Raw genomic sequence first — 20,479 nt, 5'->3', positions numbered from 1 at the left:
TAGCTGTTGGATAAAATGCGGCATTCTATTCACTTAAGAGGGAAGTTTGAGTAAACATTATTTTTCATTTGAAACAACATTTTCACCACGAATTGTTAATGTTCCTGTCATTTAATTTGAATGTTTGAATTCTGAAGCTTTATTATTTAGGCCAGCAGCCTCTGGCTTCAGCTCAACCCTGTCTACAACAGTAGCTAAAATTAGCCAGGTGATGCTGATCTGTAAACAGTTTTCTAATGACAGTAGGTTTACGAGGAGTCACAATTTACAATCATGTGAGGACACTGTGCGGCTGGATCGTGATCTTGTCCTCACTCTTTGTTTCTTAGGTTTAATGGAAAGGAGTGAGACATTACGTCGCTAACGAGGTGCATCCTTCGCTTTCGCAGACATGCCAAAGCTTTGTCGTCAAGATGACAGAGTAGTGAATTAGGTCTAATGAGAAGAAATCAGATCATTGGCAGCACGCACAAACGTTAGTGGCTGGTGTCTTCTCCCTTTTGCTCCAGACTGCGGCGTAATCAATCACCAGGGCTTCAGTCAAGACGTGCAGAAGCTGCTTTATCTGGTTTGTCTGAATGAATCTATAACCATTCTTCTATTTAATGAGTTGCTATTCTGTCACGTGATATTTGCTGGCACTATGACCTCATTATTGGTCCCCTAGCTCTTTGAATTCATTTCCAGAGTTAGCAGGGATCATTATGTTCAGAAGTGACCTCTGTCTGAGGATCAGGTCAGGGTCTGAAATTGATCACTAGATTAAAGTGCGCCGCTCATTTATGTGTCAAACGCTCTCAAGATTGCCCCTCAATTTTCCGTAAAAGCTGGGTGGCCTCTTTTCTGTAAGCCGGCTGGCTCAAATCCCTCAGGAGACCATTCGTCTTTACACCCTGGTGTTTGTGAAATGAGCCGTCAGGGGATCATCCCCCCTCCGAGGCGTTCACGCTCATTCAGCCTCTATAAAAAGCCTATTCTCACTTCTGTGAGGATAGCAGGGGTTTTATTCCCCTAAAACAACTTATTTACTGGAATAAAGAGAAAGAAAGTACTTTTGACGAGTCTTTGATTGGTTTTGCACTCTGCAGACCAGGAGACGAAGTAATGGGGGGAAAAATACATGTGTAATGTATTGCAATATGGTGCTGCGGCTCTGCAATACATTCTGTTTATATCAAACTTTGAATTGTCCCTATTTGGAGCTGATTCCACAGACTGTATAAAAAGAACTGGACAAATCTTCTGTGACATCAGCCATAAGTCTTCTGAGTGTTGACAGATATCTCTGCCCAACTGTGGTTAAACCAGGGGTCGACAACGCGCGGCTCCAGAGCCGCATGCAGCTCTTTAGCGCCGCCCTAGTGGCTCCCTGGAGCTTTTTCAAAAAGGTTTGACCTTTTTTCCTTTTTTTTTCTCCTTTTTTTCTTATTTTCTTCTTTTTTTCCTTTCTTCGACATTTCGACTTTTTTCTCAACATTTGACTTTTTTCTCGACATTTTGAGTTTTTTCTCGACATTTCAACTTTTTTCTCGACATTTTTACTTTTTTCTTGACATTTCGACTTTTTTCTCAACATTTTGACTTTTTTCTCGAAGTGCATAATGAAAAAAAAATCTTTCCCCAGTTATAACTAATATATAGATATATGCAGCATGTGTTGCCTTCATTCTAAAGCTTATACAAGACTTTTCATTTTTTGCGGCTCCAGACATATTTGTTTTTTGTGTTTTTGGTCCAACATGGCTCTTTCAACATTTTGGGTTGCAGACCCCTGGGTTAAACCAAAATGAGGAAAGAGGGTGTTAAAACAAGCCTGGTTTCTGTTGGTAACACGCCAAACTTACCTTAGTCACTGCAAGCTAGCTGTTTTAGCTTAACTTAGCTCATGCTCACCTGCAATGTTAATGACCGTTAGCTAATAGTTTCTTTGACTGAGCTCACTCGGACGTTCCAGCTGGACTGGCGGGTTGCCCGGTGAGACGTTGGTTAGGGGTTTGGTTGATCAACCTGAAAAGGTCCTGGAAGTGTCTGGTGGGAAGGTGGAGCGCCTGAAGGATCCCGCTGAGCCCGTTGCTGCAAGATGTAGCAGCCAATGAGTTGCCTTCAGGATGGTTCTCTGGTGACCTGGGTAGTAGCCTTCAACCGGGGGAAAGGTTGCTGCCTCTGGGTGCTTAGCTCAGCCTCAACTCCCTTATCATTCCCCTGAGGTTCCTTATTACAATTAACAGCACAGTAAGCCATATTATCTTTAAAATAAGAATAATTATGCTGTTAGATGTTTATTTACAGCTTAGAAGTTCACGAGAGCTTAGAAGCTCACAAAAAAACACTTTTTTTGAGGAGTTTTATGACTTCTGTGTTGATAATCTTGATGTTTCCCCTCGGTAGATTAATTGCTTTTTTTTCTGTTTTCCAAACAAAACAGTCGTGATGTGGTTCTGTTTTTACCTGAAAACCCACGAACCGCTACACATCAATAATGCTAGGTTCTTCTTTGAATTTGTCAAAGCAGAAGGGAAGAGGAAGAGTAACCGTTGATGGACAGATGTTTCGCCAGTTCAGATTTCATTCTGGGGAATGATTTGTTATAAACGATGGATAATTACATTTCATCAGTTCTATCAAATTACATAATGAACTATACATAATGAATGTTGGGAATTTTTCTCTCAAATTAACTTGGAGGATAAAGCCTCAAAGAGAGTAGTATCTAATGTTTGTGCTGGCTTCCATCAGGGTGGATACGGTGAGGATCTCTCTTGGAAAATTTAATTTGTTTGAGGGACTTTTGAAGGTGCCACGTTATTAGATTCCTTAACAAATATTTCACTCATATCAGATTCTTTTTTTTCCCATTTGACTGTTGCCGTTTCCTCATCAACCACCGGGTGGCGCCGTAGGCCAGTTAGGAGCTGGCAGAGGATTCCCTCTCAGTGTAGGAATAAAGACTTTGGAGCAGCAGATGGCGACATAACATTTTATAAGAACTGGCAGAGTTGAGTTCCAGCTGACATTCGCCACAAAAACGGGCCAGAACCCTCTGAGATGGATCAAATTAATGAATGTAACCCAGTCAGATCCAAGCCTTTTTTTCTCCTACCAATATATATGCTGTTCTTTTAAAAAGTTTTTGTTTCTTAAGTCAGTCTAACTTGGAAATTAATGAGGTTTTTAATTTTGTGAAGACATCAGTGACTCTTTGTGACAGTTACCCTCATCATTTATCAGACACACAATGATGAGGGAACGACATCAGCACGTCAGGACCACTTTTACTCCAAACCACCACTTAAGCCATTAATTATATCATTTTCTCATTTTTTTTGCCAAAATATTGCATATGTGTAGATGTTTTTCCTCAAATACTAGATGATCCCAGCCAACTGTCCGTTTACTTGTCCAAAAGCTGTGTTAAAGTTTCCGTAGCTGTGAGTGACTGTGGCGATTACGTGTTCGTAGCCTCTGCCCTCGTGTATACAAAACAGAGCCGGAGCCGTTTTGAATCTTTTTTGTTTTGTTAATTGTCTTGGCTGCCTTTCACTTCGCTGTCAGCTGTCACATTAGCCATAAATCAAGGCTTGGTGAGTCACACGGAGCCCGTCGACTTCTGTAGTGAGTAGCGTCGCTTTATGACTGCACATACCACAGCACTGCTTCTAACGGAGCTGTATTAAATCGCTCGTTTAGGAGCGAACGCAATGTCCTGATGGGCTGGTGAAGTGTTTGTAACATGCTTTGGGGAAAATGCCAGACAGATGCCACAGAGAGAGTCAGGGGCGTGACTCATCTCCACCCTCCTGTTCCTCTGCGAGGTGCACACTTTTAAGAAGTTGATTTTACACGGGGGGCAGCACGGTGGCTTGGTGGTTAGCACTGTTGCCTCACAGCAAGAAGGTTCCTAGTTTGACTCCCAGGCCCAGCAGGGTCTTTCTGTGTGGAGTTTGCATGTTCTCCCGTGCTTGCGTGGGTTCCCTCCGGTTACTCCGGCTTCCTCCCACAGTCCAAAAACATGCGTAGTAGGTTAACTGATGATTATAAATTGCCCATAGGTGTGAATGTGTCTGGTTGTCTGTGTATCTATGTGGCCCTGCGATGGACTGGTGACCTGTCCAGGGTGTAACCCCTGCCTCTCGCCTGAAATTAGCTGGGATAGGCTCCAGTAGACCCCCATGACCCTGCAAAGGATATAGCGGGTATAGAAAATGGATGGATGGATGATTTTACACCTTTATCCCACCTTCTTAAAAGTACAGGGGGTCAAAATCAGAAGCTTTGTTTCCATAAACATAGTAACCATCCAGCAATATGTAAATCGAGGTGGAGATAAGGTCCGTAACTTTACTCTGATCCGCGTCCATGTCACAGTACCCTGCAAATCCTATGCTTCCTCACTGCAGCAGTTCCAGTCATAGTTGGGTTAGCTCAAGGGTTTTGAGTGGGTGGCAACTTCAGACACCCCAACATATACTCTCAAACCCTTTTATTCCCACATGCGTCACTTTTTACTAGACCCGCAGCTTACCAGGCACTGATGCTCTCGTCATGTTGAAACATGAACCTAAAAACTGCTTTTATCAAAACTGTTTACACGATGGCCCCAACCGAAGAAAGGGATTCCTTATGTGGATTTTATTATTTACATCGGCCTTATTTCTTTTATGTCTGTTCTCATTGAGATACTGAGCTTTGCTCAGCGTAATGATGTCTTAAGACATACTCTCACTCAAGGCAGTATTGTGTTTCCTGCGGCCTCTGCAACGATCCCAGATTATCAGGCACACCTGTGAAATATGGTACAGTCCAATGCAACAACTCCACCATCTGATTCACTACATTCGGAAAGCTTTAACTGTTTCAGTTTTTGTGATAATTCTTCTTTCAGGGCTTATATAGACGTGGGTGTGGTGAGACAGAGAAACTGAGATGTGCTGGAAATAAGATTATTAAGGATAGCAATGGAAATGTGATTATGAATGAGGAGCGTGAGATGAAACGAGTAGGTTGGTCACCTGAGGAGGTCCAGCAACAGCAGAACAAGAAGTGCAGAGAATCGGTAAAGATGAAGTGAGAGCAGCTTTTAAGAGAATAAAGAATGGAAAGACTAGTTCTGATGAGGTATGAAAGGGTGTAGGAGAGACAATAGTGGAGTACAAGATTTGTGAACAACTTCTTGGTGATAAGGAAAATGAGGAAAACTACTTGTGAAAATAGTTATAGTTCAGGAGTGGACCACGATAAAAGTATAAAAATTGTATAAACTGGGTTAAGAAAAGTGGTTACAAATTATGAGCAGCAGTGTTGTTTCATGTCAAGAAAGAGCACAACAGATGCTGTTTGCTTTGAGAATGCTGATGTAGGACATGCACGTATGAGGGGAGCATGACAGCAGTGAGGCGTGCAGGAGGAAAAACAAGGACCTCAGGTGAAGGTTGGACTGCATCAAGGATTGACCTGGAACCACGTCTTGGTTGCTATGGTGATAGTTTAACAGATGAGGTAAAATAGGAATCTCCATAGATTACAATGTTTGCTGATGACATTGTGATCTTCAGTAAGAGTCAGGAGCAGGTCCCAGAAAAGCTGGAGAGGTGGAGATATGGGCTAGAGAGAAGAGGGAGGAAGATCAGGAGTTTGAATAGGTCTCAGCTGTGTCTCAGCAAGTGAAGGTGTGGAAAAGAGTGGAGGATTAGTGAACGTGGGTCGATAAGTGTGCGGAGGAGTCACAGCCAGAGCAAAGGGAAAGGCTTAAAAGGTGTTAAACCATCTAAACCTTCTAGATGGCTTAGAGATAGAAGCACTGACCAAGAGACAGGAAGCAGAGCTGGAACTGAGTTGAAGATCTGTGTGTGCACGTGTTTTGTTTCTCAAAGTGATGAGGGTGGATACGAACTAGCAGATCAGAGGAACAGCGAGGGTTAGACAGCTTGGAGATAAATTGAGACTAAATTGAGATATTTAGACAGGTAAGGAGGAGATATAGTGAAAATGTACCAGAAAAGGAGGTGCAAGGCAGGAAATAGGGCTTGTGGTTTGTGTGACAGGGGACGATGGACACAGGTCGCAATACCAAAAGGAAGAAGCTGAATGAAGAAGAAGATATACTGTAGTAGTGGGTATCAGTGGTGTTTTTCTGTCGCCTCACATTGGAAAGGATTGTGCATCAAATTCATGGCGTAGTTTGCCAAAATGTAAAAAAATAGAGGCACCAGTGTGTTGTTGGGAAAGTACATATCAGTTTTGGAAGAGGATTTTCAATAGATGTATAACTCTGTAGAGCAACTGGAAAAACCCATAACTCTACACCAGATTATGCACTTTTATGTGCTTTTTATCTCAGGACCAACACTTTATCTGATGGTTTATTTGCTAAATATAATTGACAAATTGTCATCAGCGTTGAGGGAACGTGTGATGTTGTTGCGGTGAAACATGGCACCCTGAGGTCACGGTTTAAAACTTTAACGTCAAGATTTGATCTTATTTTCTTAAAGGAAAAAGCTAAAAGTCCTCTCACTCTGATAATTGAAGTATATCACTAAAAGTATCACTCAGCCTCAGAGGCATCTTTAAAGGGAATAAGGAACCAGCTGGAAGTTATTGCTCAACTCCCAGGCGTATGTCAAAGGCATAAAAAGCCAAACACTTGGCTGCTGCTTTGGCGTGGCTTTTGGAAAGTTTCAAATTTGATCTTCGAGAACTAAGGCCTTCTCTTGATCCACAATCCAGCGTTTCTCACTTGACAAAGCAAAAATAAGAACTTTAACCACAAAGCCCAGATATCGGACTTTTTTTATGTCCCCGTAGGGACTTCAGATTTGATCTTGTTTTGATTTATTTATTTCTATCTAAGCTGCATGTGTCCAAGAGTCTTCCAGAAGTCGCTGTTTAAACAGACACGGTGTACTTTTCATGCATCTCCATGAATCAACATTGATCTTATCCCATCTGCGGTTGCCAGTTTAACCCAAGTTGCAACAGTCAGCAGAAGCATTTTATCTGACGGGACGCTGCGATAGGCAGCCAAAGCACATCTTTGCTCCAGGTCAGTGGTAGATACACATCACATGTAAGCTGAGGGCGGCCATAGCTCAGTCTGTGGAGTAGGTCATTTTCTGAAGGGAAGATCGCTGGTTTGATCCCCCGTCCTTGCACAGGTTTATCTAGGTATCTGTTGGCTTCTAAACTTACTGTGCAAAAAACTTAAATGCCCGTCTGGAGACCAAATCTTGATCAAAGTTTACTTACCTGAACTGCCCGAGAAGCCTCATTTGTAGTGCAGGCTTTTCTTCCTGCACTTGATGACATCAGTCGTGCATAAATCAGTGTGCAGTAATCACTGTAACAGTATGTAGTAAGCAACCCTAAAAGTTGTTAAGCTACAACATCACAGAATTAGTATGTAATTGTAGTAGTTTGGTTTCAAAGCCCTTCAAGACAGATTCATAACCTCTGCTGAGTTTAATTCACCCTCAAAGAAAAAAGGCTGATCTGCCTGAGCAAACTGTTGTCCAATGGACCGACCAATCAGAGGATTCAGGTTCTTTGGTGAGGTTGGGAATTAAAGAGACGCTGGCCATTTCTGTAACCACATTGCACATTGAAACCACATTGGTGAGCAGAAGTTTACTCACAGATACGTTATAAGATTGTGTTCTTTTTCATGCTAGCTACTCACAGCCACAAAAATACAGTTTGTTTTTTATGACAGTAGAAGAATAATATCAAACTCTCTTCATTGACTTCATACTTGGAGTGTCAACTGGATTACACAGAAAGGTCTGAAACTCAACAGATGAATATTCTGAATCTAGAGGCAGCACATAACTGAACCTTTTACCTCATATTGTCACAGCTCAAAAGACAGAGAACCCAAAAGCACAACACCAAACAGAGTATCAGAGTCCAATAGGCTTTAATCAGGTCAAACGTAGGCAGGAGTAAAAAAACGGGCAGACAGGCAGACAAATCCAAAGGGGCAGGCAAAAATCCAAAAACCGGGAATCAAGCAAAGTGGCAGGCAGGCAGGCAGAAACAGACAGACTTAGGAACGCTGGAAAGCTAGGCATGAACACTAGACAATCTGGCAGCTGGCATGTGGAAATGGGCCAGTATATAAAGGGGAACCGATGATCGTGGAAACCAGGTGTGGAGATGGGTGGGGATTGGAAGCACAGGTGAGGGGAATGAGTGGATTGTCTGGCTGATGAGGGTGGCAGGATCTGGAATGACAGGAAAGTGAGTGATCATGTAAAAAAAACTATCCCCAACTGGGAAACCATGACACATATGGAAACCAGATGGTTAAACATCCTTGGCCCAAACATGACCCTCATCTGCAGCTTTCTTTGACCCATACTTGGCCTTGACTGATGCCTTTGACCCAGGGTCAATATGGCTTCCTAAACCAAGCTGCATTCTTCCTCTAGAATAGTGCTGCTCATGGTGGCAGTTTTCTGCAGTAGTTTGCTCATCGTCATGGAATTGGAGTTTAAGATGGCATCTTGCACCCGCTTGAACAAATCCACAGTCATTTGGACAAAGCAGTACTGTGAGGATCATGTTCTTTCAATCCTCCAGTGCATTTAACACCAGCCATCCTGCATATTAGTACATAAGGAACTCCAGAAGACACAAGTGGACGTCTCCACAATCACCTGGATTACTGGCTACCTGACAAACAGACCACCAGGTGTGAGACTGAATGGTTGTGCTTCTGACCAGGTGGCCAGCAGGACAGGAGCACCACAGGGGACTGTACTCTCACCACTCCTATTCACGCTTCCAGTACAAGTCATAGTCATGTCATCTACAGAAATACTCAGATGACTCTGCAGTGTATCAGTGATGGACAAGAACTGCTTGACCGTTTTGTAGAATGGTGTGGGAACAATCATCTCATCTTAATTGTGATCAGGACAAAGGAGATGATTGTGGATTTTAAGAGAGCCATGGTTAAGTCGACTGGGAAAACAAGTGGAGGTGCTTAGTGAGTATAAATACCTTGGTATTCACCTGGACAACAGACTGGACTGGAGAAGCAACACTGATGCTGTTTATAAGAAAGGATGGAGCAGACTTCTAGAGGAAGTGCAGGTCCTTTAGGGTTTGCAGCAAGATGTTGTATATCTCCTATAAGTCTGTGGTGGAGCGTTCAGTCACATCCGTAGGCGGAGCGGCATCGGAGCAGGTGACTTAAAGAAACTGATAAAAAAGGCTGCCTCTGTTCTGGAGACTCTGGAGCCTCTGGACCTTATTGTGCGAAGAAAGATACTTTATAAAATGAAGAGTGTCTTCAGTCCAAGGCTTTTTCACACGTGTTGCAACACAGGCCACTAAAGGAGATCCTTCTTGCCCACAGCAATAACCCTCTACAATGCTTCTTTGAAGAGACTTAAATCATTACTGCTGCCACAATTAATTTCCCTTGGGAGATAAATCAAGTATTTTGATTTTGAATTGAATTTGAGTTTGAATATCCTCTAGACAGGGACCAAATTTGCATCTTCTTCCGGCTTCTGGGCCGTGCATGAGCCTCACAACATAGTCCTCGAGGGCTGCTGCCCTGCATGTTTTAAATATTTCCCTGTTTCAGCCCATCCTGATACACATGACTAAGGCCCAGTCCCAATACTCCCCCTACCCCTACTTTTCAGCACTACCCCTAAATTTTTCGCATTCCCGTGAGGGTAGTGGTGTCCCAATTCCTCTTTTCATCTAGGGGGAATGCACATATCGAGGGGTAGGGGGTATGAATCTAGCCCTACAGAGCGAGGGTTTTCAGATGCACACTAGCTGACCGATGGCTAGAAAAATTTCCCAGAATGCTTTTCGTCGTCATTTGTGGACTGAATCAAATGAAAAAACATGGCAGACATTTCTTATTTTTTAGTGAATAAAATCAATATTTTGAGTTAGTTTGTGCATAAAAATGCGTTTTGATTACATTTCTAGCGAGAAATATATATTTTACTTTCATAATATTCACTCAGTGAATGTATATAATCACTCGCTTGCTCGTTTTTCAGATCTCGCCAGAATAAAGGCTGATTTATGGTTCCGCGTTACACCAACGCAGAGCCTACGGCGTAGGTTACACGGCGACGCGTGCCGTACGCTGTACCCTACGCCGTCAATTTAACACAGAACCATAAATCAGCTCCCGACCCGGCGGCTCTAGATATCCCCCGAAAACGTCCGGTCAAATTTCTTAACAGGTGTTATTTGGATAAACTGAGCCCAGGTTGGGGATCTTAACGGTTACTTTTACGCCTGAAAAAATATTAAAACTTAATAAAGTGGCATATTAACAGCGCTACAGCTGAAATTAAAACTTGCTTTTAGCTCTGGGCTTCCTGATATGGTGTGACGTATGTGCAAACGTAACTACGCAGTCGCTTACGTACCCGAACGTAAACCACGCAGTGACGTAGCAAGCAAAATTTAGAGGTAGTGCTGAAAAGTAGGGGTAGTGGGAGTATTGGGACAGGGCCCTGGGAAGATTACAAGGGCCCTAAAATCTGTGGCTTCATTTTTAGGGCTAGTGGTAGTGGGTGAGGACTAGTGGTAGTGAGTGAGGGCTAGTGGTAGAAAGTAGGGGGTGTATTGGGATTGGCCCTAAGTCTTTAACAGACTTGTCAAGACATCTGTGACACGCTGGTTATGAACCATTCATTTGAGTCAGGTGTGTTGAAGGAAGGAGACATCTAAAACATGCAGTTGAGCAGCCCTCCAGTACCAGAATCACCCCTGCTCCAGCCTCCCTGGAGAGCCCTGACTGTGAGGGTGTCCGTCTGTCCATCCTTTGCTCCCTGGGGCTGAATCTCCTCCTGACCATTCCATCAGAGAGGCTGGGGTCTCTGGGGAAACCCTGCTCTGCCTTGACAGCCTTGGCGTCCAGCAATGACTGATGCACAATAGCGGTACACAGCACTCAGAGCATCACCACAACCAGCAACTATTCCCCCTTTTCTATTTCCATGTCTCCCTCTCTCTCGCTCCCTCTCTTTCAGAACCTTCACGTAAGCCGATACGCCAAGTAGCTGTCAGTCTGTTTGCTCTGTGTTGTGAGTGATATGAGAATCTCATTACTCAGTTCAGTCTTGCGCTGGAAAAGTGTTTACATCTTGTTGTACGTGAGGAGTAGAGCACACCGGCTCCCTCCGGTTGGCCTGAGTCATGTGAAGAGGGTTTTAACCTGATGTTATGTCTACAGCCGAAGCAGGAAGCCCACACACTTGTGAAAAGAAGCTGAACATTCTCTCGTGGGATCTGTTAATCTGTCTGAGAGGAGGGAAGAAGTTCATGAACTCTAGTGCAAACAGTAGCAGACCAACATTTCAAAGCGTTGTCGCGGGTTAAAGGAAGTAATGTAACAGATTAGGGAAACTTTATATTATGATACAAAGTCGTGGTCAGATCCGAGCATCCATGTGTACAAACGGGTTAGATTGGGCTGGAGCTGGCTGGAGTCCCGGCGCATAAGCCAGTGCTGCATCATGGGAAACCTCCAAAGCAACAAATGTTTCTCATGAATTTCGCTTCTTAATAAATGAGGCAATATTTTTAAAAAATCAGACAATGAAACACCTTTATCATTCTTTTCCTGAGGTAGAATGCCTGATAGGAAGAACTGTGTTAGCTCTGGTTAGAACTCTCAGAGACGTCATCACTTAGACCCCGTCCACACGTAGCCGGATATCTGCGGATATCTGCTAAACCGGAGATATTTTCCTACGTTTGGACCTGTCATCCACATGAAAACGCAAATAAACGAAGCTTTAAAAAAACTCCGGGCAAAGTGAAGATTTTTGAAAACTCCGTTTATGTAGATGCGTGTAGACACACACAACCGGAGTTTTGCGTTTTCGAACGTCACATTATGCGTCAAAACAACAACAAATCTGCTCTGACGTGCGCCTTTTGTTTACTACAGATGATCCAGCATCTGTTCTCCAAGCTATTAAATAAATGGTCTCTGGTCTTGACCACCGCTTACTGCGTTACACCGACACAGAGCCTACACCGTAGGTTACGCGGAGCCGCCGCGGAGCCCGCGGAGGTGCAGCTTCCCGGGAGCCGCAGATGATCTACAGGTTATGAATGTGGTCGAAAACGCAGATCTTCGGTTATGTGTGGATGCAAATTTTTTTATAAACGGAGGGGGGAAATATTCGTTTTTAAAAATACCCGGCTACGTGTGGACGGGGTCTGAGTCCAGTTACTTTGTTTGCACTCGGAGAGTTACTCTACCTGCTCATGGTTTAGGCACGTATATTACACCATAGGGTCTGGGTCTGTGATGTCACGGTACCCTGCTGGTCTGAATGGCTCAGTGAACGTCATATTTTTTCAGACAGCCCCAAACAAATAGTCAACGATGCGTTACATCTGAGTTTTTGACCTTCAGTCACCCACTCTCTTGCCCAGAAAGTTTCTTTTCATAAAGTGTCTCATTTAAATTACTTGAATAAACTACTGAATTTTGAAAATGATCGTTTAAAAACTTGTGAGCTTGAAGGATGTGAGGTAAAGACATTTATATTCACCATGAAGGCATAACAGCGGATATCATCTGTTGGCATATGAATAACAAAGATCTGGCCCGAAGAAAATGTCCTATTTGTTATGTAGTTATTGTAAGTTTTGAGATTTAAGTTTTTTTGTAGATTCTTCATTTACCTGTAGGCATTTTAACCGTCAATATAAAGAAAATACGAAGGCAAAGAAATACATTTACTATAAACCCCCAGCTCTGCGTATTCAAAGTTGAGAGTGATTAATGAACACACTTTACCAGATGGACTATGTGATTCCTCCACATCTTTTAGGTGTATCAAGTTCATCGAATAAACTTGAAAAGATACATCAATCGATTATTGATATTTGGTTATTCATATTCAGAGTCATGGGGGTCTGTTACAGTCAACCCAGCCGTCTTTAGGCTGAAGGTGACTGTTATAATAAATACATGGCCCAAAAAATGTGTTTTTCCAGGTTTTATAAGATGTCCTGTGGTGAACCATTAAACGAATAGCTGAAGGAAGTAGAAAAAGATATAATATCCCATTGGGAATTTAAAAAAACATATTATTGAATGGAAGGGTTAAGACCTATGAATGACCATTTATTGATTATGGAGCCACTGATTGTGGAGTTTTTCATAAACCTTTAAAAACACAGAAAAATGTGCATTCATCATGGGAAATCTTTTTAAATACATCCGTATTTAGTGCAAGATCAGTTTTCTTGGAGCTCACACTAAGGGAATCAGTGATAATGGGAAAAGAAAGCCCTGAAGGGAAAGCTAGGTGTATCCACATACATGACTCATGTGCTTCTTGTTAGTGGAATGTAAAAGCGTGTTCACTTGGTGAAAGGAAAAGGAATTCAGCTTGGTGGTGTTTATGTTGTGGATGTGGGCCTGATTAAGAGAGGGAGAGCACAAACCTCTTTGCAGAGCTGAATGTTTTCATATGGATCTCCTGGTCATTGATCACTGTAAGCGATGACGTGTTTTATAATACCTTGAAACACATACCAGTCATTTTTAGCCAGTGAAGCCTGATTAATACTTTGTGACAAAGTCGCAGGGTGCACCGACTCTTTAGTATGTAGGTCAGTCATGCTGAAGATTCGTGGATTCCAAAATTGCAGAAAATGATGCTCATAGGGACCAAATACTTTCAAGTCAAACATCTGAGAGATGTTAAGTACAAGATATCCGTCGGAAACGGTAATGAAGATTAATGAACAGACCTAATATGATAGATCTAATAAGATGAAACACGAAAGGAACTGGACATGTAAAGGATAGTCAGAAAATGAAGGGAGGGGTTTTGGTTCGTGAGTAGCTTGAAAATTGAAATGGGTTTATGTGCCAGTAGATTCAAAGGGCACTCAAAATCCCAAACAGCTTGTCCCAGTAACCGAATTGCCTCTAGCATGTAGCCTAGATAGTCCGCTCTGAACACATCCAGCCCGAAGCCTGGGACAGATTGTTAACTGCCCCGCGCTTGCAAAAGGTCAGAGTTTGTTGTTGAAACTCATTGAGCACAGAGCCTGTAAAGAAAAAAAAAACAATACTAAAATTGTAAAAGGTGCTCTTGAGACTGAAAAGGGGGGAAAAAACACCATTGGTGCCATTCATTTTCAGTTTTCCTCATTAATTTTTAAGTTACTCCTACTAATAAACATATAAAATAAGTGATTTTAAGAAATCTCCAAGTTTTTCAGAAGGTAAAATGTCCATCTGTCCGGCTCCCCGTCTACGCTACACATGAAGGACGGAAAAGCGACTAGAACCTGTCCCAGTGTTCACTGTCTGAAAAGCAGTGCAACAAATACGTGGATAATAATGTCAACAGACGATTGGAAGATATGAGGGGTGAATGCAAAAGTATGTGCTTTGGAGCAGGATTTGGGAAAATTGAGAAAAACCCTTGATTTAAAAAAAAAAAGTATATATTTATATTTTTCTTTTAATATGGATATATACACTTGAATGTCATCTGCATAACTATGGTAACATGTTTTGTTGCGTTGCGTTTCGTGAGCCAGTGGGATCATGCAGATGTAGAACATAAGAAGCCCCACAATAGAACCAAGAGGGACTCCACATGCCAGTTTTGTTTGCTATTGTTATAAAATAAGAGCAATCTTTTAAATGGGATTTTAAACCTTGTTAGCGCTGTGGCAGACAACCACTCGGTTTTCTAGTCTGTTGAGTAATATGTTGTGTTAAAGTCAGACCTGAGATCCAGTAAAACTAATACAGAGGCACTGCCATTATCTGTGTTGAAATAAATCATTTTACAGTCCTGTGTCCTGTGATATGGATGGAAAACTGAGTGGAAGATATGAAAACAGTTAACTAAGTAAAATTGGTTCAGTTGTTGAAATGTGTTGGGAGGTTTAATATTAGCCTGTAGTTAGTCACTTGTGAGGTGTCCATGTCTAGGTTGTTTAAGAGGCTTAATTACTGCTGGTTATAGAGCTTGTGCAAAGATGCATTTACCCCCCAAAAGTATGGAGGTAATACTTAGCAAGCTGCAACCCCCATGAGGACGTAGAAGCGGCGTGAAGCACTGAACATTTTTTTCCAAGATTTTAATGTTAACCCACCAAACTTCCTCTTCTCGGGATAGTGCTGGAAAACCACAGGGAAATGTTTTAATCCCCAAGCGTTTAAGTTCTGGATGCTGTCGATCAAAATGTGTTTTAGCTGCTCTTGAGCATGTTCAACATAACAGATGCAAAACATATGAAGGCACATATCAAAGCATTTTTGATGAATTACAGTACTTCTCTTGAAGTCATTAGCTTTCTCATTGTGAACAGCTTCAGCTAATCCATTGATTGTCGGTGGATGAAGCTGACTTGACATGATGACAGTGCCTTATCTTGAAATGGCACTAAACATTTTCCATATGGAACTTGCAGATGTCACAAAGATGGCAGAGGTCCTGCAACAGTAACCCATGAAGACAGTGGCAATACGATGAATTTCTGCTAGACAAACCTCCAACATTTAAAAACACATGACCAGTTCACTGGGTAGCAGTAGTGCACCTATAACTTGGTTTCAAAACGACGACAATGTCTTGGGATTTGTTTCTGCATCATATTCATTTATCAAACCGTTGAACATGTTCCCCATGTCTCAATGCCGAACTGGCTTCATGCTGGTGCTGCCAAAAAATGAAGGGAATTTCTTAATATTGTTAGCGTCTTGAGTTACCTGGACAGGTACGACAAGATCAAGAACACACAGGAAAGAAATCAGCATGCTCATTTATACAATAGGAATTGAACTGTTCATGCCTTGATCGTGTGTTGGTGATATCGTACGTCCTCTAACTTCTAAATAGCCACCTTTTTTGGAAAACTGGCAGAAAGTTTGTTCTTTGTCAGGACTATGTTTTTATCTTTGGAAAACACTCCCATCTTGACATAAGCATCCACACAGCTGGAATCAGAAGATAGGAGTTGAACTACGAAGCTTATAATTATCTTCACACAACCATTCAGCATGATTGTGCCTGTGGAAGTGGTGAAGGTAAATAACCATAATATGGGCTGACGTAAACATCCAGGTTGTAAGAATTGGTGGTAGGAGTTACTGCATAAACAAAAAGTCCTTTATTTTTAACCAAAGGTGCTGCCAGAGCAGGATCTCTAAAAACCAGAAATGAAAATCCAAGAACATAAACCAACAGATGACATGAGGAGCTAAAGAAAAGGCTTAAGAACAGGCAGAAAAAACAGAGATGGACTAGCAACCAAAGAAGGACATATTGGGGTTGTAAACACAGAAGGGCAGATGAGAAATGGGTGAGGACCATTGTAACCAGAACAGCAAATGGGGCAAATCGCAATTAAAATACTGGTGGTGCTATTGTGCCGATGATGTCATTTAGTAGAAAACACGGCCAACGCCTTGACTCACTTTTGTTCACTACTTTATATATGTGAGATTTGGATAGAGGCCTATGCTACAGAATAATAAACCCCACTGGTTATAATAACTTTTTTTTGTGCACAGTTAACCCAGGGGGAAAAAAAACCCAAGTTAGATTGAGCAGCATTGGCATGAAGTAGCCAAGCAAAAAAATGTAACAATGTCAGTTTTACTACATCTTAAAACCATCATGTCTGCTGGTGAGAAAAGTAAACAAGTGCATCAGTGGAGAATGATTTCTGTATATTCTATGTCATTGACTTTAATCTCTATAGTAAAGAGTTAACATGAAGGTATGCAATTGTTTTGTTAATTAGATATAGCAGTGATGAAAAACTGCTGTCACATACAGCAGAATGTAAGAAAAGAAGAAAAGAAAGGAAGTCCCTCAATCAGTGAGTTTCCTTTATGGTATTTAAGTAGGCCCTCTTTGCCACGGGACTCTGTTTAATCGAAGTCCTGAAAGGTCAGATTGTGTAATCGCTGGAAAATGTGAGTCATTATTCTCCTTGCTTGGTATTTTGGAGGGTCTGTTGAAATTTCAGCACGCCTTCAATGAAATAAACACAAGGATATTTTAAGGTTGTTTTGACGGTGAGGAATTTGTGCAGCATGTGCTCTGTGCTGCCCAACGGGATCCACATATTGAAGTACCACCTGAATAAAATGTTCCTTTTAAAGCAGCACTACGTAACTTTTCCACCTTAATATCATTGTGAGTCATTGTGATGGAACATCAACTTCCAACAGGTTTAATGAACCTCTGTCATGGTCTGAGGGGTCTGTATCGCCTTCACTGGCACTATGTAACTTTGAGGTGCAGGGTAGGAACCCACACTAAAAAACTACACATTTTTACGGCTTTGACTGCTTTACGGCATACGTCACTTCCCCCTCCTTCCCGGTTCGTAGTTGAGACAAAAATGGGCGGGGCGTGGAGCGCAGCTCCGCAGAAGCTGGTAACCCGTTGCTGCGTTGTGGCTGCAGCAGCTCCACACAACAGACGTGGGGAAAAGATCCTAATGGTTTAACTTTTCACCGCTTTCCTGCTTGGAGGCAGAACCACGGAGGCCGGCCAATTATCTGAGATAACAGATTAAAAGAGTAAAAGAGTCGTCGGCTCGGTTGGATCGCGGCTGTAACGACCAAACATAATCTTCCACAATTTATCACAAACAAACACTCACACAGACCGAGGTCGGATCAAAACACGGGTTTTATTCCCCACTTCTCCAGCTAAACGCAGTTGCTGGCCAGCTCTCTCCGGTGCGATTAACCCCAATCTTCAGATAAAACTAGTTTGTTGAGGAAAAAATATTAACTCTATTTGTTGCTGCAGAGGAAAAAAATAATCTCACGAGGAAAACAAAAATATTGCTCACGCCTCTGAGCCTCTTCAGCATAATATAGCAGTCAAAAAAGAAAAAAGTAAGAGTAATACAAAACATGTACTGTATGTTGTACTATTATACTAATTTATTGAAACACATGACGAGTCAAACATTTACCAAAGCAGCTGCCAAACACTCCTAAACAAGGTAGCCGGAGACGTGGGTTCTGCAGAACTGCGGCAGTAAATCCTTCTAAAGAGTACAGCTCCGACGAGGAGCTCCATTCTTTAGTAGGGATTTCATATGGATCTAAACCGTTAATAATCATTATTTTCTCCATATACCGCTCCCTGGCTTCCTTGTTTAAGGTATCCCGGTAAATTCCAGTTCCTTTCAGTTTAACATCTTTTTTTTTGTGTTCCGTCTGTTCACTTGGTGAAACAGAAAAGCGTCCCGTCTTCATTCACTATCAAAACAAATGCACGCGACGGGACAGAAGTTTTCCGGCAGTACGCGCTGGTGCTCATGGGAAACGTAATGTTCTTTCTGGTAAAGCACTACGGCTTTTCTCCAAAGGAGCCGCCAAACTTAACAAAAGCTGAAAGTTACATTGTGCTGCTTTAAGTGTATATAAAAAAAGTTTTTGTTTTTTCAATGGCTGTTTTCTTATGTTTACTTACAGGGCGAAATATTTCAGGGGGAAGAAGCTGAATGGAGAGTACGAGATCCGTGTGGAGCAGGTACCGCATATTTCCTGAAGATTTTGTGTCCAATAATAATAATTTGATCAATAATTTAAGAGTTATAACATTTGCTTTTGTCAATGTTTTTGGTTAGCCTCTGATTTATTGATAGCTAAAATGATTGCCATGACTACCTCATTAAACAAAAATATTTTTGCGATCATGAAAGACTTCAGGATCCATGTTAAAAACTCTTATTTGGATGAGTGTCCCTATGAAATGAAACGTGAAGTGACGATGGAGAAATGGGCTGTGGACAGAAAAACTTTGTATTTCCTAAGCCACTTCTTGTCATCCATTTCTAAAGCAGTAATTTTGACCCTACGGGAATAAATGTATGTATTTTCTTGCCAAGAATTAGACAAGACCGATACCGCCCTCAGTTGCGTGTTACCATGTACATTATGGGAGATGATTTACTTACACGGAACCGCTGCAAAAATGCTTGATGACAGCCGTGTCTAATCTTCGGTTCGTCCCTCGCTGACGCCATCCCAAACCAATAAACAACGGTTCAGTATGGCAGTGCTAAACTTCTCCTCATCCAAAGTCAACAAGCGGCAGCACCACTGATGCTTTCATGTGTGCAGTTAGTTTGGTCTAAGGAGTTGTCCAAAGAAAAGAGTTATTAGTCTAAACATAAGAATCTCTTTTGATAAATACTAAGAATACTTTCTCATTTGACCTGTTTGGTTTGATAAAATCAATGTCTGGGGAGACTGCTCTGCTCTGCAGCCGAGAAACTTTGAAAGTTGAGTCTCCAAACAGACCAAACAATCTGTCCACACACATTTTCAACATATTCCTTTGTTGTATGTTTCATTCTGTCCAGTGTTCAAAGCCTGATGCAATTATCAAACAAACCAGGACTTTCTACCAATTAACTGAACTTAAAGTATAATTTTCTGCTTTGGTCTGAACCAAAAGTACTGAACTACAAGTGTGATTGGGTCCTTAAGCGCACATATTATCACAGTAATTTATTGTTTTTGGTGCTTCAGTTGTGAAAATGTGGAATTTCCTTAGTTCCTTGGTTGCCCGCGACCCCAATAATTACCGTCGGGAGTGTCATTACATGATCTGCTACAACACAAAATGACTTAGTACTGGGTACTAAACCCAGGGACCTGACCTGATCCAAACATCACTGCAGACCGAGCATAACCCTGCCTCTTGGGAACGGTGGGCTGATGGTGGTAGGCTCCATCACCGAGCTCATGCTACCCATTACAAAGCAAGAACTGCCCAGGAACAACTCAAAACAAACAGCCCAAGGCGTTGACCCTCTGAAAATCAGGTTCTGATCGAGCACTGGTGGAAAGCACTCAGCACGGTTACATGCACATCTAAATCAAGCTATTGGCAACAATCGAGGAGTTTCCGGGAAATCCAAGTCAACATGCGTGAGAAGAGAATCGAATTATTGAGTGAGGTGCGTTTGACTCCGCAACGCTAGGTGGTTTTACACGCCTTTTCTTGTTGGCATTCTTCTGGTTAGTTAGAGCAGAGGTTTTCAACTGGTTTTGTCCCAGGGACCACCATTACAACCAAGAAGCAACTCTGGGACCAACTGCTTTTGGGGATGTTTGTTTTATTTTGCACCTTGCTTTTAAATAAGAGTATGGGCCTATATAGGCTATTTATTTGCATCAGTGTCTATTTGTATTTGCACCTTTTGCTATAAAAAAAAACAGTCAATGAAAAATGAACAATAGGAAGCCAATAGGGCTTATAATATTACAAAGTTCACTCTCACTCATTTGACATAATTTGGATGGGTAAATTATTCACAAAAATTAATAGTAAATGGAAAATAAATTGAGTCTAAAGAATAAATATATATTTTTTAAATTATTATTGTTTTCCATTTACAATTTCACGGACCACCTGCAATACCGCCACGGAACACCAGAGGGCCGCGGACCACCGGTTGACAATCCCTGAGTTAG

The 20,479-nt window shown here is 41.9% G+C and overlaps 1 protein-coding gene across 1 annotated transcript in view; it reads left to right on the top strand.

The window, feature by feature from the left end:
- LOC133424144 (synapsin-3-like) overlaps positions 1-20,479 on the top strand; it is a 194,624-nt gene that overhangs the window by 23,559 nt on the left and 150,586 nt on the right. Inside the window, exon 3 of the mRNA XM_061714594.1 lies at positions 18,470-18,527. Within this exon, the coding sequence (XP_061570578.1) occupies positions 18,470-18,527 (58 nt within the window). The remainder of the gene's footprint in view (positions 1-18,469; positions 18,528-20,479) is intronic.

The sequence above is a fragment of the Cololabis saira genome, chromosome 23 (assembly GCF_033807715.1).
Source record: "Cololabis saira isolate AMF1-May2022 chromosome 23, fColSai1.1, whole genome shotgun sequence".
Taxonomy (NCBI): domain Eukaryota; kingdom Metazoa; phylum Chordata; class Actinopteri; order Beloniformes; family Belonidae; genus Cololabis; species Cololabis saira.
The sequence above is the reverse complement of the archived record's forward strand: the minus strand, read 5'-3'. Positions and strand labels throughout refer to the sequence as shown.